This window comes from Manduca sexta, chromosome 28 (genome assembly GCF_014839805.1).
Source record: "Manduca sexta isolate Smith_Timp_Sample1 chromosome 28, JHU_Msex_v1.0, whole genome shotgun sequence".
Lineage (NCBI taxonomy): Eukaryota > Metazoa > Arthropoda > Insecta > Lepidoptera > Sphingidae > Manduca > Manduca sexta.
In genome coordinates, this window is record NC_051142.1 from 20,235,562 (window position 1) to 20,249,147 (window position 13,586).

The following is a 13,586-nucleotide window of genomic DNA, read 5'->3' on the forward strand; positions in this document are numbered from 1 at the left end:
GAAGATCTTCAGTATATCTCCCAAGCAAGTTGGTACTGAAGTTCCTATGAATGGGTACTCGTATTTTGTATTAGTATATAATGGGTACTCAACATTTAGTTTTATTAAAGACGCCTATTAATTAAGAGTTTTAAAAGCACAGATAAGTACTATTAATAAAATATATCAATGAAATGCAATAAAATTAGACGCTTGCTTAAGTGGAGTAGCGACATTTTATATTGAAATATAATAGTAACATGTAAAGAATTCCTACGACGGCCTCTTACAACTTACAAACACACGTCTGTGTATCGAGATGGGGCAAGACATCCCCTCCTCTACACCTCTTAATATAAAGCTATAATCTTCACTGTGCAGGAGAAGCTTTGCTTCTGCCTTCCAATATATAAGCGTTACTAATCAACTCTTCCTAGGGGAAAGACCTGCCGGCGAAGGACTTAAGTGGAACATCAGACCCTTACGTACGCGTCACACTCCTCCCGGATAAGAAGCATCGTCTGGAGACCAAGATCAAGCGTCGAACCCTGAACCCTCGGTGGAATGAAACCTTTTACTTCGAAGGGTTCCCTATACAGAAGCTGCAGAGTCGGGTAATTCATTATTTATGTATTGCAAATACACGCTTAATGAGTTTACAATATTTGCTAGTGGCACACAAACTAAGCTGCGCTTGTGAATTATTTTTTTTCTGCAGAGGCAAACATGTTGCATACCTGATGGTAAGTAAGACCGCCCATAAACAGCAGAAACACCGTACAGAACTTTTAATTACAAAGAACTGCGCTCGTCACATAAAATGCTAAATCTCATAATGCCCAGTAATATATAAATTCTTCGATTATAATTATTAATAGTTAAAAAAATATATATTTACAAAAGCTTTGTATTCAAAATTTTTATTCATTTTGGACTTACTATATGACATATTCTTGTCCCCAGGTCCTTCACCTGCACGTGTTCGATTATGATCGGTTCTCGAGGGATGATTCTATCGGGGAGGTGTTCCTTCCCCTCTGCCAGGTAAGGAAATAATCTTTCATATTCAACTTTTTCGTTACAAAATTCCACAAACCATTTAAAAAATTCAACTCGCAATTTCATTTTAACCACACATTCCTCAGTCCCAAATAAAAAAATAAATCAAAACCCCATTCAATGTATTGCCTTTCACGCAATTTGAAAAAGGAACAACACGTTAAATACGCAATAGCGGTGTGTATTCAGCCGACATACGCTATAGAAACACAAAATGGGGCGTGCCAGAGATACGACGAGAATTAAATGAATTTATATTTGGTAACAAATTTTCTGTAGGTTATCACCTCAATTTGACATGTCTGTGCCCTTTGCCACTAATTCGTAGCAATTTGCAAGAACTTTAGTTAAGGTTCATAGTGCTCGGTCCGAAACAATGTATTTCAAACCGGGAAATGATACTGCTTGTATACTCTTGCTTCGCAGTAAAATAGACAAATAGGTACAAATATTACTTTCTAATCTCATGAAAATTCCTTTTAATGTCCACTGGTGTAAAATTTTGTCTTTATGCAAAACAAACCAATCAAAATAAAATGCGAAAACCGAAATTCTAAAAACAATTTACTGCGTACATCCATTACATCGCTTCCATTGAAAACGGAATGAAACGCTAAATACGAAGCAATTGCGGCGTATTCACGCGTATTAAAACAGTACGCGGTCTAGAGAAACGCAATGGGACGTGCCAGAGATACGCAGAGGAATTATTTTGTTCGAAGATTTAGTAGAGTTCGCATTCATTGAAAGTTAGGTTAGCTAAGCTGAAAATCGGAACAATGTACGGAATTTCATAGTACATTGTATTATATAATAGCTGTCACTATTATTGTATTTAATTGTTTACATTTAGTGCAACAAACGTCTGTAGTATATTGCAGTGGAAATAAAAATAAATAAACTAGTTACCTATTATAGAAATAATGTAAAGACGTATCTCTCTTGCTCATTAAAAGTTACGCGAATCATGCCGGCCTGTGATTTAAATATTCACCGGCTTATTCAGTCCAATAGCATTATTTTGTTATAAAATCCTCCGTTATTCTCTACTACAAAATGTGTTCTCTGACCAACATCTACTCAAGTATACGATATTTTTAAAAGTAAGTATATAAAATATATGTAATATTGGAGCATAGATTGAATTATAATTTGCAAGTAAAAAAGTGATTGAAAACGACAGCCCTCTAGTAAGCTCACGTTCCGCTTACCGAAATTCCAATACAAGATTAGCTAGTATCCAGTTTTATATTGGTATGCTTCAATTTAATATATTCATTACCAATCAAACTGTATTGTTTTCTACACTTTCCCCAGTAACACAAACGGTTATGCGTGCAAAACTATTAAAATAAAATTATTTTACCGATTTTATCGGGATTATTTATATTATTATTTTATTTAGACGTTTCTCTAAAAATAATTTTACTTCAATGCCTAACATTCACGTAAACATAATAAATCATTGTGCAAAACTAGCTAAAGTTAAGTTAAGCCGTGTAAAAAAGCCGAGCGACTTATCAGTACAACTCAACAAACAAACTAGAGAAACAATCAAGATCAACGTTTCATTAAGTACTAAAAGTGATCTCGAGATCTTGTAATTGAGATCGCGAAGTTTGAAACTTCGAACCGTTTGCCGGAACCTCTGGTATTGACTCAAATGCTATAACAAGCAAACTTCACTTACATTACAATGTCAATTATTTACTCAGTCTTCGAAAATCAATCTTTGATTGACAAATCGAAATTTGGTAAGGTATAATGTTGAAAGTTTTAAAATGATTGTACCATATTCGAGGAACAGAACAACGGTATTATAAAAACAAGATACATCAATAATTTAATACAATTTTTAGATCGCGGCTTTATCGTAAACATTTATATCAACGATTATATAGTATCTATTCTGAGGTATCTATCCAAACAATAAACAGTATAATTAGTTATAGACCAGATATCAAGACCTAATTTGTGCTCCAAAAGTTAAAAATATGTTAATATTATGCGCATTAAAAACGTGTAAATCATGATGTTGAAAAAATATGAAGTATTTTACATTATTGTTTTGCTATTTTACGCTAGATTGTATAACCATCACATGAACGCAAAATTTTGGTATTACAGTCTTTCCAATATTATCTTTATACCTATTATTTTAGAACTTTTTGTATTATCATAATATATTGTGACATTAAACCTTAACAAAATATTCCTTTTTTAAAGAGGTTATTTTTTCTCTATATTATTGTGTTTTTTATTTTATGAATACGACAAAGTAAGCAATAACCGCTAAGGTAACAAGTTTACTCGTACAATATACCCAAAGGGAATAAAAACTCTTGTATACACTGCTTGACGAAGGAATAAACAAAGCATAAGTTATATCTAGACAAAGAATCCATAATAAACGATGGTAAACAAAATAAAATCCATTACAAACGCACTCTACGACCTTAAAGCAGACAAGCGAATACGGTAAAATAAATCCAGATTGAGAGTTTTCAATAGTTCTATCGGGAGTTGAATCAATTGAAGTGTTTCAAGTTTTGTGTTCCTTTGAATACATTAATGGCCCTCGGGAATTGAACTGACTTACGAACTTAACGAGACTTGAATGTTTGAGGATTTGGTGATTTATTTAGTTTACTTTTGAGTCTTTTTTGACTGTAAAAAAGTAGGCATCTATGTATTATGATATTCAAGTGATGTAAAATTTTTTCAGAGTTTGTAGATTTTTGTATGACTATTTCTAGTATTCAAGAAAGTTTGTCACTTAAGGTTAATGTTGTCTATTGTCTGTTGCCCTCGTCTCTCTTGTAAGGGCGGAATGGGGATTATAAAAAGGCGAATTTTTTTGGGCCTCCCAAAATTGCACTCGCGGCTTCAAACGCAAACTCAAACTATCACTTAATCATTTATAATAGTTGTAATAATTGGAGCCAGTTAATGCCAAAATGTACCCAAAAATCATTGAAAAGTAACTTAATATTTAAGGCATAGGAAAATCATAGCTGTAGGTATTCATATCAGATAGCAGTTTTAAAAAATCAAGCTGTAGGTAACAGATAGCAGTTTTCAAATCTTACTTAAAGGTAGTAGTATATTTTGGCATAAATCAGTCTTATTTACCATATGATGATGCAGTTGGTTGTTTGCTAGTCTATTCAATCATCATCATTAGCCATAAAAGGGTCAGTGCTGTACACAGACAGGCTTTCCCCAAAGATTTCCAAGCCGATCTGTTAGAAGCCTGTATCCAGCGTGTTCCTACAATCTGTATGAGGTACTAGGTCCATTTGATATTAAATATAATTTAAAATTCGCAAAATTCCAGGTGGATCTAAGCGAGAAGCCATCATTCTGGAAGGCGCTGAAGCCCCCAGCGAAGGACAAGTGCGGGGAGCTGCTTACCTCCCTCTGCTACCACCCGAGTAACAGTGTGCTCACCCTCACGCTGCTCAAGGCTAGGAATCTGAAGGCGAAGGACATCAATGGGAAATCAGGTAGGGTTGTTAATATTTTAACAAACAGTGACGTAACAGTTTGATGTCATAGCGGGCATGACGGACAAGGCCCCACGCTTTAGCCTGCCTCAAAATTTGATAATGTCTACTGATTTTTGTGTTATGAGACCTAAATAGAGACCGCCGGAAAAAATATTACAAGCAAAGATTCATTTTAGGAAGGCTTGATTCTAAATTATATAGGTAAAGATTACTCTTTTTAGGAGGGGCTAAATTCTAGAAATTTACCTCGAGGCTTTACTGTGTGGTTATGTCACTAAAACTGTTACGATTCTGTGATGTTATAATACTTATGAGTGAATATCTAATCGAAATAACCGCACAGTTATGATAACACTTCAAGACTACTTATTTCATCCAATGTTTAGATCAAAGGTATGTTTTTTAAAATTATACTGGCTTATAACAGCACAATATTTGTCTAACATTATAATACTGATTAATAAAGCGAGCTTATGTCTTCAGGACGGTTTAACAGCGTACCATGTAAAGCTTTCAATTACAAAGCTCTACCCGCTCATCACTCACATGAGATAAGTCTTATAATTAATTATTACACTTGCTTAAAGAAGCTTATAAATCCTAAAATTTGTGATAATGTTTGGATATTGGTTAGAAGTAAACGCAGAGACAGCTGAACGGATTTGGATGAAATTTGGCACAAGAATAGACCATGTCCTAGGTTAACAGGTAGTTTACTTTTATCCCGGAAATTTGCTAGGATGGGTAGTAATGTATATGTAAGTATGCTTTTTTAAAATAGGTGGCGCTGGTTTCATACTTTTGGCGGTATATATTGCTACAGTTTAATGGACTTTTATACACAGAACGGCTTTTCAATAAACAAGGTGCATGATACTCGAAATAAATTTGTGTATATCCAGTTACAGCAGACCGGCATAATTGTGTCGTCTGTCGAGGGGTAATCATCTCTCTTCAATCAACATTATATTGGACCCCTCTACACTTACCATTAGTTGCAGTAAGGTCACATTGCCGTGTTTGTATAAAAAAGAAATTTTATTAGTTAGAACTTTCCTTAAGCGAAATCTACGCTGACAAATACCTACCACCTAGAGGGTTTATTTAAAAATATGTTAGAGTTACAATATTATTACAATATTAATTAATTAGTTTCGAGCCCTCGACCCAAGCTTTATTATTCCTGAATTTTCATTGGCAGCAATAAAAAAGTCGAGTCGACCTTGCCTGAGGGCGAACACCTTGATCCGCTGATATCAAAGCAAAATCAAGTAACAGCACAATTGCTCGTAATTATGAACAGTTGTAAAAAGTAGAAAACGTAAGGTACACCATGAAATTTTATGGTCAGCCGTTAATTATGAGGGTAATAAAAATATAAAGGTTATAAAAAGTATTTTTATTTTCGCTGTTTCGCTGTTTGATGTATAAAAATAAATAAATACTTAATATCAGTCCTGTATTAAATAGCCTTGTTGGATAGATACGGGTTTTTTATACTAATGACGATTTTTAGTCCATCACGCTCTTTCGTATATTATGAGTAAACTTCACATTCACATACCTTCGAAATTCTAATGAAGAACTCTTAATAAAATTTCCTCCAAGTTGTTTTCACTCATCATTATAATAATTACTTACTATTAACTAGCAGTTAATGTATGTGTAACTTTAATAACTCTAAGGAAAAGAAACACAAGGTCCTTGGTCTTGACAGTCCCATCCTTCGTGCTCGACTAAAGTTTTTTTTCTCGTGTTTATAAGTTATTTCTTAATTAATTCAATTATCTTTATTTCACAAGTAACACAATACTGACTAAGTTAACTCATTCTTTAAATCAACGCTACTTCCCTTACCCCATAGATATAAACATTAATATACCCCCTTTTTCCTCGTTCCCCTAATAATTCGCGGATAGCATCTTAAGACGGTCCAATTAAACAGAATTCCAGCGCCTGACAGAAAGTCGTTTTGAGTGATTGCTCTTATTTTTTTAGCAGGCGCTATTATATTTCAAGTGAATTATTACTGCAGTCATGTTAAAATTTGTAGGGATTAAGTTCTTTTGTAATGCTCCCAGATGGACATTTTAGGGAAATTTGTTGCGTAATTTTTATGCGGGGAAAATTATTATTTTTGTGGAGGATAGGTACCTAAGTATATAGCAATTACCGAGAATAAATTATGTAAGTGGTAACAAGCCATTTTACTTCTATGTTCACCATGGTATGATGGTATGACCAGGCTGTTACCAAACTGCTAACTGCATTATAAATAGGCCAACTGTAACTTAATGAAAATATATCTCATAAGCTTACGGGAGACGGTTTCTTTACTTTTCCTTTTCATGACTTTATACTATATCTTATTCCTATGAAATATTTATCCTCCCTTTAAATTAAAGATTGTAAACGTTCAAGGTGATCATTTACCATCATTTCACCACAGCGACTAAACAGCTCGTCCCTCATTTGGAAAACCAAATTGAATTTTTGGCAAAGCAACAAATTTTATTGTCTTACTTAGTTGGAATACAACATTCTACTCAATCCTCGACCGAAGCCAGGATATGTTTTACTGAGCGAACTGTATGCTATTTCATCCACGAAGACGCGCCCAACCACTTTTTGAGCGTGAATGTGGCGGGGTATCGCGGGATAAGGGGATTGATCCAAGTCTTAACCTCGACGCTACCCATCGTAGTGTGCGTATGCACTCATGCTGCTCACGAACACTGTAAGCATTTGGGTAAAGTAGTGAGGCGCGTCTTCGTGAATACAATAATCTATACCTCTTGACATTATATTTTTCAGATCCGTACGTAAAGGTGTGGCTACAGTTCGGCGACAAACGCATAGAGAAACGCAAGACAGCGATATTCAAATGCACCCTGAACCCGGTGTTCAACGACTCGTTCTCGTTCAACGTCCCCTGGGAGAAGATCAGGGAGTGCTCCCTGGACGTCCAGGTGATGGACTTTGATAACATCGGCAGGAACGAGCTGATCGGCAGAATACTTCTGGCTGGTGAGTTTCTTTTATTTCTCTTACCTGATTTCTGAGAAAGTGTATTGGGGAATTTTACCTTACATTATGGGAATAAAGGAGGTCACGTGGTTAAGGTTTTTAGTCAATACAAGAATCCCAGTAGAGCAAAGAATACGTTTATCCTGACATAACAATGTTACTGCACTAAATTTGATGGTATTTATAATGCACTTTAATTCAACCAATGACAGGCTACATCTCTATCAACTGTTTTCAATAAACGATCTCAATCCCAATCTTCAATCCGATTGCGCGAATGAACCGATCAAAATAACTCATATGTTATCATGTCAAAAAATACTTTGTTCTGATTGGCCCATTTTTGAGATAGATCGAAAAAGGGTTTGGATTTGTTTATTGAAAATAGCAGTATACCGTGTCTTCATTTTTGGGTACACACCAGCTGACTCCTAAGCGAACACTGATAAACTGTTCACCATGTATATCTGGTCCTTCTAAGGTCACTATTAGAGCCTCTAATTAATAATCTATTAATCATTTTTTAAATTGACTGGTTTAAATATATTTGGCATTAATTATTAATAATTAAAATTGCGAAATGTTTGATGGTCTACGAATTTCAGTACTGCAGAAAAACCTGTTCAAACTTTACCAACATTTTTTTTCATATTTTTATTTTTCCAGGCAAAAACGGATCGGGAGCTACAGAAACGAAACACTGGCAGGACATGATCACAAAACCGAGGCAGACGATCGTTCAGTGGCACCGCCTTAAGCCCGAGTAAAATTGTTATAAAAAAGTTACACAACATAAGACTGAGCGGTTAAAAATGTTACATAACATGGTATGCTCTGGGGCTGTCCTTTCTTGCGCTGTGCACAGTACTTAGTTTTTTTTTTATATTTTTTTTTTCTTAAAATATTTTTATGTGCTCTGTGGTATGATTTCGTATATTATTTTACTTGTATAATTTCCTTTGATTGAAATTACGGTATCGTATTTTTCTACAGTGTTGTGAAGTGAATTATGTATACCAAAAAAAAAATATTTTTTAGATGACTAAATAAAATTAATTTTTTATTTATTTATTGTCAATATTTAAAAAAGATTTAGTTTGCAATCATTTTTTTTATTTGTTTTCGAGCACACGCTAATTTTCCAAACTTGATGAAGACTATCCAAACAAAAAATCTTCAACTCATTGAAACTTAATGTTGAGTAGAAAAAGACACTTTCTCGTGCATTTTCTATGCCATAAAAAACTTATTTTCCATACATTATGGTAAATAAAATCATCTGTACATTACGATGGAAAAATAAGTTTTTTTGGCGGAACTTTAAAAAATTTCATGCTAGACGACGGTTTAATGGATGTTAAGAGTTAATAGAAAAAAATATTGTTAGAAAATATAAAATTAATTGTTAAAGTAGCAAGTCGAGTACGTATCGCACAAAAACGGTAGACGGTTATGTTTCAATACTTTTCCTTTCATCGTTGCTCAAAACTTCAAAACACGCCATTTCGGCGTCTGACACACTGACGCTGACGCGCTGACATCGTCTGACATCACGTCAGAATTTTTTACGTCACAAACAACTGCCAAATTGTTACATGATACCATTGAATTGTGTCAAAAGTCTTACTTTGTTAATGAAATTGACTAGAAATGGACATTCTAAATTAATTGTTAAAATAAATGATAGGTCGTGATTGAAAGTGGAGGGTCAATTTTAGGTGAGATTATAAAGTTAACGGCTAAAACAGATAACTAGTACTCGGTCTGTCAAATTTAAATGCTCAAATGAACTGCAAAAAATCCTTAAACAATGTCATTTTCGCTCTTGACATTTGCGTCTGACAGGCCGACTCGAAGACATCGTATTTTTTTTTAACCAGCTTTGTTAGTTAATAGTTTCTTTTTGTTAATAAATATATGAATAGTTAAATAGTAATGCTTGTTGTTACATGTTACGAAGCTTATTCCGTATAGTAGATTCGATGTTGGTATTCAAGAAATATACACATTTATAAAATGTTTTATAGTATAGATATATTTTAATAGATGTAAAGTAGCTTGTTGTTAGAGTTAGAAGGTTCAATATGGACATATTAGTTGCAAATGTTGGTATATGAAACAATCAATAATCTATTGTAGTTTGGGGGGTTCGTGCTACGTTGATCTGTTATTCTGGACGTGTTTGGGGTAAATTTTTGATTGTGGATATTGATTTTTTTCTTAGAATTTTTTTTTTCTTATTTAGTGAATTTTTTCAAAGTATTAGTTTCTTTAAATACTCTATGGTGTCGTTTATGAAAAAAAAACTTCAAAACATTATTAAAAATATGCCCCAAACATTAAATAGGTTAAACGAAATGACAAGCAGACGATTTCCGTATAGTTACATAAATTAACAACTGAGCTTGAAATAATAAAACGATTTTAGTACATTGCCAACACAAGATTGTTTGTAATTTGTTTTTTATAAAAAAAAAACAATCTAATGAACTTTAGAAAAATAATCTGAGCCTTTTTGAACGTATTAAATAATAAAAAATAAAAATAAGTTTCTTCCTCTTAGATTTGTTAATCATTTTATAGAATATTTTTTCCTAAGAACGTAATCAAGTGGAATATGTATGTATAGTATTTTATTTACCATTTCCGTGTTGTTATAGCATCGATTATTTTTACATGTTCCTAATTTTACATACTTATCATTATTAAAATGCTTTTGTATAAAGAAAGGACATGAAGCATTAACTGTCATTCAAATAAAAACCTTATTTCGTATACCCTCATTAGAATATTATCAGTCGTTACCCGAAAACATAGGTCTTGCCTGCACTAAAATTAACACGTAAAAACAAAAAAGGAAATTCCACAAAAATTGCAATAAGAACATTTTATTGTAACTATCGTTTACACAAAAAAAAAATTCAAGTACCAAAGAGAAAGCATCGGACTACAAAATATCAATTCCATTTTTGAAAATCTAATCGATATAAAAAATCGGTTACTACCTACTTCCGAATAAAACCAACACAGTACTAGGAAACCATAACCCCAACTTGATTACCTTAAGCCTACCCCAATTGGCGAGGTATGAATACATTGCGTAACAACCAGCGGAGCGTGTATCGCACACACGCAAACGCAATACCAGATTTTGTAATGCTTGCGTCACCTCACCCAGATTAAAGTGCAGTAATAAACGGTTGGCACCTTTATTGATATGTAACATACGTTCTTACCTTTCTTTCTTCGCCTTTTTTTCGCTTTTCCATAATCTTTACTTATTCAATCTTTAATGTTTAATTAATTTTAACCACAAAGATACGCCAAACGGAGCCTCTTAATTAGCAGTGACCATCTGGAGTTAGTCAATTAATTAATACACCACATTACCTTACAAACACGATGAAATATACCTATGTCATGCAAGCTTAATATTTTAAAGGACATTGTAACCATAAGAGTATTTAAGAATTACAACCATGCAGACTTGCAAAACAATTATAACTGTCGACAACTGTTACTTTAAGCAAATTGATTTTAAATTCCGTTTTCATACCAACGAGCAACGCCAGTCACTTCGTCCAATGAACTTATAAGTAATGGTTTCTGTAGCCGCCTTTGTAACAGTTCTCGAGCCTTCGATTGCTAATCCAATCGAAACTAGTCCATTTGATTCTATGTAATCGGATATAAAAACTTAGAAATTCAGAGATATCTTCTTACATATTCATATAGTGACCGTCAAAATTTTGTAATATGATAAAGTATGTCAATATTTGCTTAAATTTTTATCTGTGTCAAATTTCAATATTCCAATTAGTCAATGTTTCTCAGAACATCCTTTTGTGAAAGTATCCACCAAAACGTAACACTTTTATATTTTTACAAGACAGTTTGCTATCATGTCCTTTCGGAGCAATTTTGATAAACAAAATGTTTGTATAACCATAAAATACCATCACTTTCAAAATCATTAAAATATTCTATCAAAACATAATTGCAACTAAAAATTTAATCTAAAATTAGTCGTAAAACTCAGATTATAGAAAAACTAAATAACTTAGCTAAAAGTCTATATTTTTTAATATCGTATATGAAAATGGAGTTGTCATCTAATGTATATTCGAAAATGCTTGTTAAATTATTTTTGCTATGCATTTTTGGGACTACATTATATATTTAGCTTCTCTAAATATCGACGTCAGAAATTCATTATCCTGACAAAACAGTCAGACCTCCATTAAATTAGCCAAACTAGTCAGTTTTGAAATCAAAATTGGCATTTTTTTGTTTCGCTGCGTAAATCAATCAAGGCATATCCTATAACTGTAGGGGTGTTAAAAGATATAAAAATATTGTAAGTATAAATGAAAGGTCAAAATGAGAGGAATTATTTAATAAATGTATATAATATTAGGCGTTGTAATCATGTTCGTTGTAGAGTTTGAGCTCATTGCAGACCTGTTTTGTTGTTTTCGTTAAATTTGGATATGCTACCTACGACAGAATTTATTTATTAATTATTTATTACAACAACTAATTACTTACGGTGGAACCTCGTTTATCTTAACTAATCAGGACCTTAATGAAATCCATAAAATCGAATGTGAATCTAAAGGTCATCAAAAACACTAATTAGTGTCAAGATTAAGATAATTGTTAAGTTTTGGATGAATGAATGTCAATCAAGGTTAAGATGACGAGAATGGATCGCGGTTCAGATGGTTAAATATCGATCGAAGTTAAGATATCCAAGGTTCCACTGCAAACAAGCTTCTCAAATGTAATGTACAACAGTGTGACATATCAAACCATATTATGTTTTGTAAAATTCGCCTCCGAGGATATATTTTCATGAAATGTATTAAATATATAAGAGAAACTCGTATTTTTGCTGCGCACTTCGATACTTATTTTTGAATACTGTGTACATAAAAGTATTTTTTCAAAAACTTCTAGGACGTTCTTTTGTTTAGCACCATCTAGTGGACGCGGTGCACAACTTTCGTATGATTTCATTGGCGCTTTTGCGTCTTTTTGTTTTGTTTTTTTTTTTATTACAAAGACGGCCGAGACAATGAGTTACTAGACTAAGTGAAGTATGAAAAGCATGTATTCAATTATTTTCCAACGCTTTCGCCGAATTTCGGTCATTTTGTATTCCTTTGCTAAGTATTTTCGGCTCAAAGTGTAACTTGTAATCGCGGTCGGTGTCTATCATGCAATACGGGTGTTTACAGACGGAGCGGGCAATTAACCGCGCGTCAAAACCGCTCCGTCTGCCACCAGCCTTAAGTGTTAAATTAGGACAATTGTGATTCTATCTACATAGTTGATTATATTTTATCATATAGTTAAAAGTTTTAAATGTAATATCATGTAATTAAGGAATATGTGTTTAGAATAGACATAACATAGTATGTTAACGTATTGAATCGCTTTCTTATTATTTCTTAATGGCAGAATCTTACGTGACGCTGCACTTATTACTGTGAAAACAAAAAATAAAAGTAATCAGGTCCTTTTGTACATTACTACAGCTTTCTGGGTCTTAATTTTGTTTTACTTTTATAAATAAAGCATTTTCTGACTTCTTATATACAGAAAGTCAGCAAACGAATTAGATAACTGTATGGTAAGTTAGAACACCTTCGAAGCCAATAAAAACTAGGTAATGACTTGAGAATCGATTATCTATTTGACCAGTTACATTTTCTTTGCGATTATGGGCAGTGGAAGGTTACATGACTTGAATTTTATACCCATCTGGGCCCTAATTCTCCACACCGCACGTTACTTTGACATTTCAAACCAAGAACGTAACGCACCGCGTCGCGTTTTAGACAATAAAAATTGGTATACAGAATACCATTCCACGTTAATTTCATGAAGATAACGTAAAAAGGCCTTAGAAAGGCATACTTACATAATATGGCAAAAACTATAACGAATTTGTGTAAAACATATAGAAACAAAATATGTTTATTATGTTATCGCTGCTATATTGCTAAG

General features: G+C 33.2%; 1 protein-coding gene across 2 annotated transcripts in view; it reads left to right on the forward strand.

Moving 5' to 3' along the window:
- The window catches only part of LOC115449542 (synaptotagmin-7-like), a 275,690-nt gene extending 267,076 nt beyond the window's left edge, over positions 1–8,614 (forward strand). Inside the window, exons 6-10 of one of the 2 annotated variants that reach the window (XM_037444638.1) lie at positions 417–593; positions 943–1,023; positions 4,376–4,544; positions 7,362–7,574; positions 8,241–8,614. In XM_037444638.1, the coding sequence (XP_037300535.1) occupies positions 417–593; positions 943–1,023; positions 4,376–4,544; positions 7,362–7,574; positions 8,241–8,341 (741 nt within the window). In that variant the 3' untranslated portion in view covers positions 8,342–8,614. The remainder of the gene's footprint in view (positions 1–416; positions 594–942; positions 1,024–4,375; positions 4,545–7,361; positions 7,575–8,240) is intronic. The other variant, XM_037444639.1, reaches the window with a different exon arrangement.
- The last annotated feature ends 4,972 nt before the right edge of the window (positions 8,615–13,586 follow it).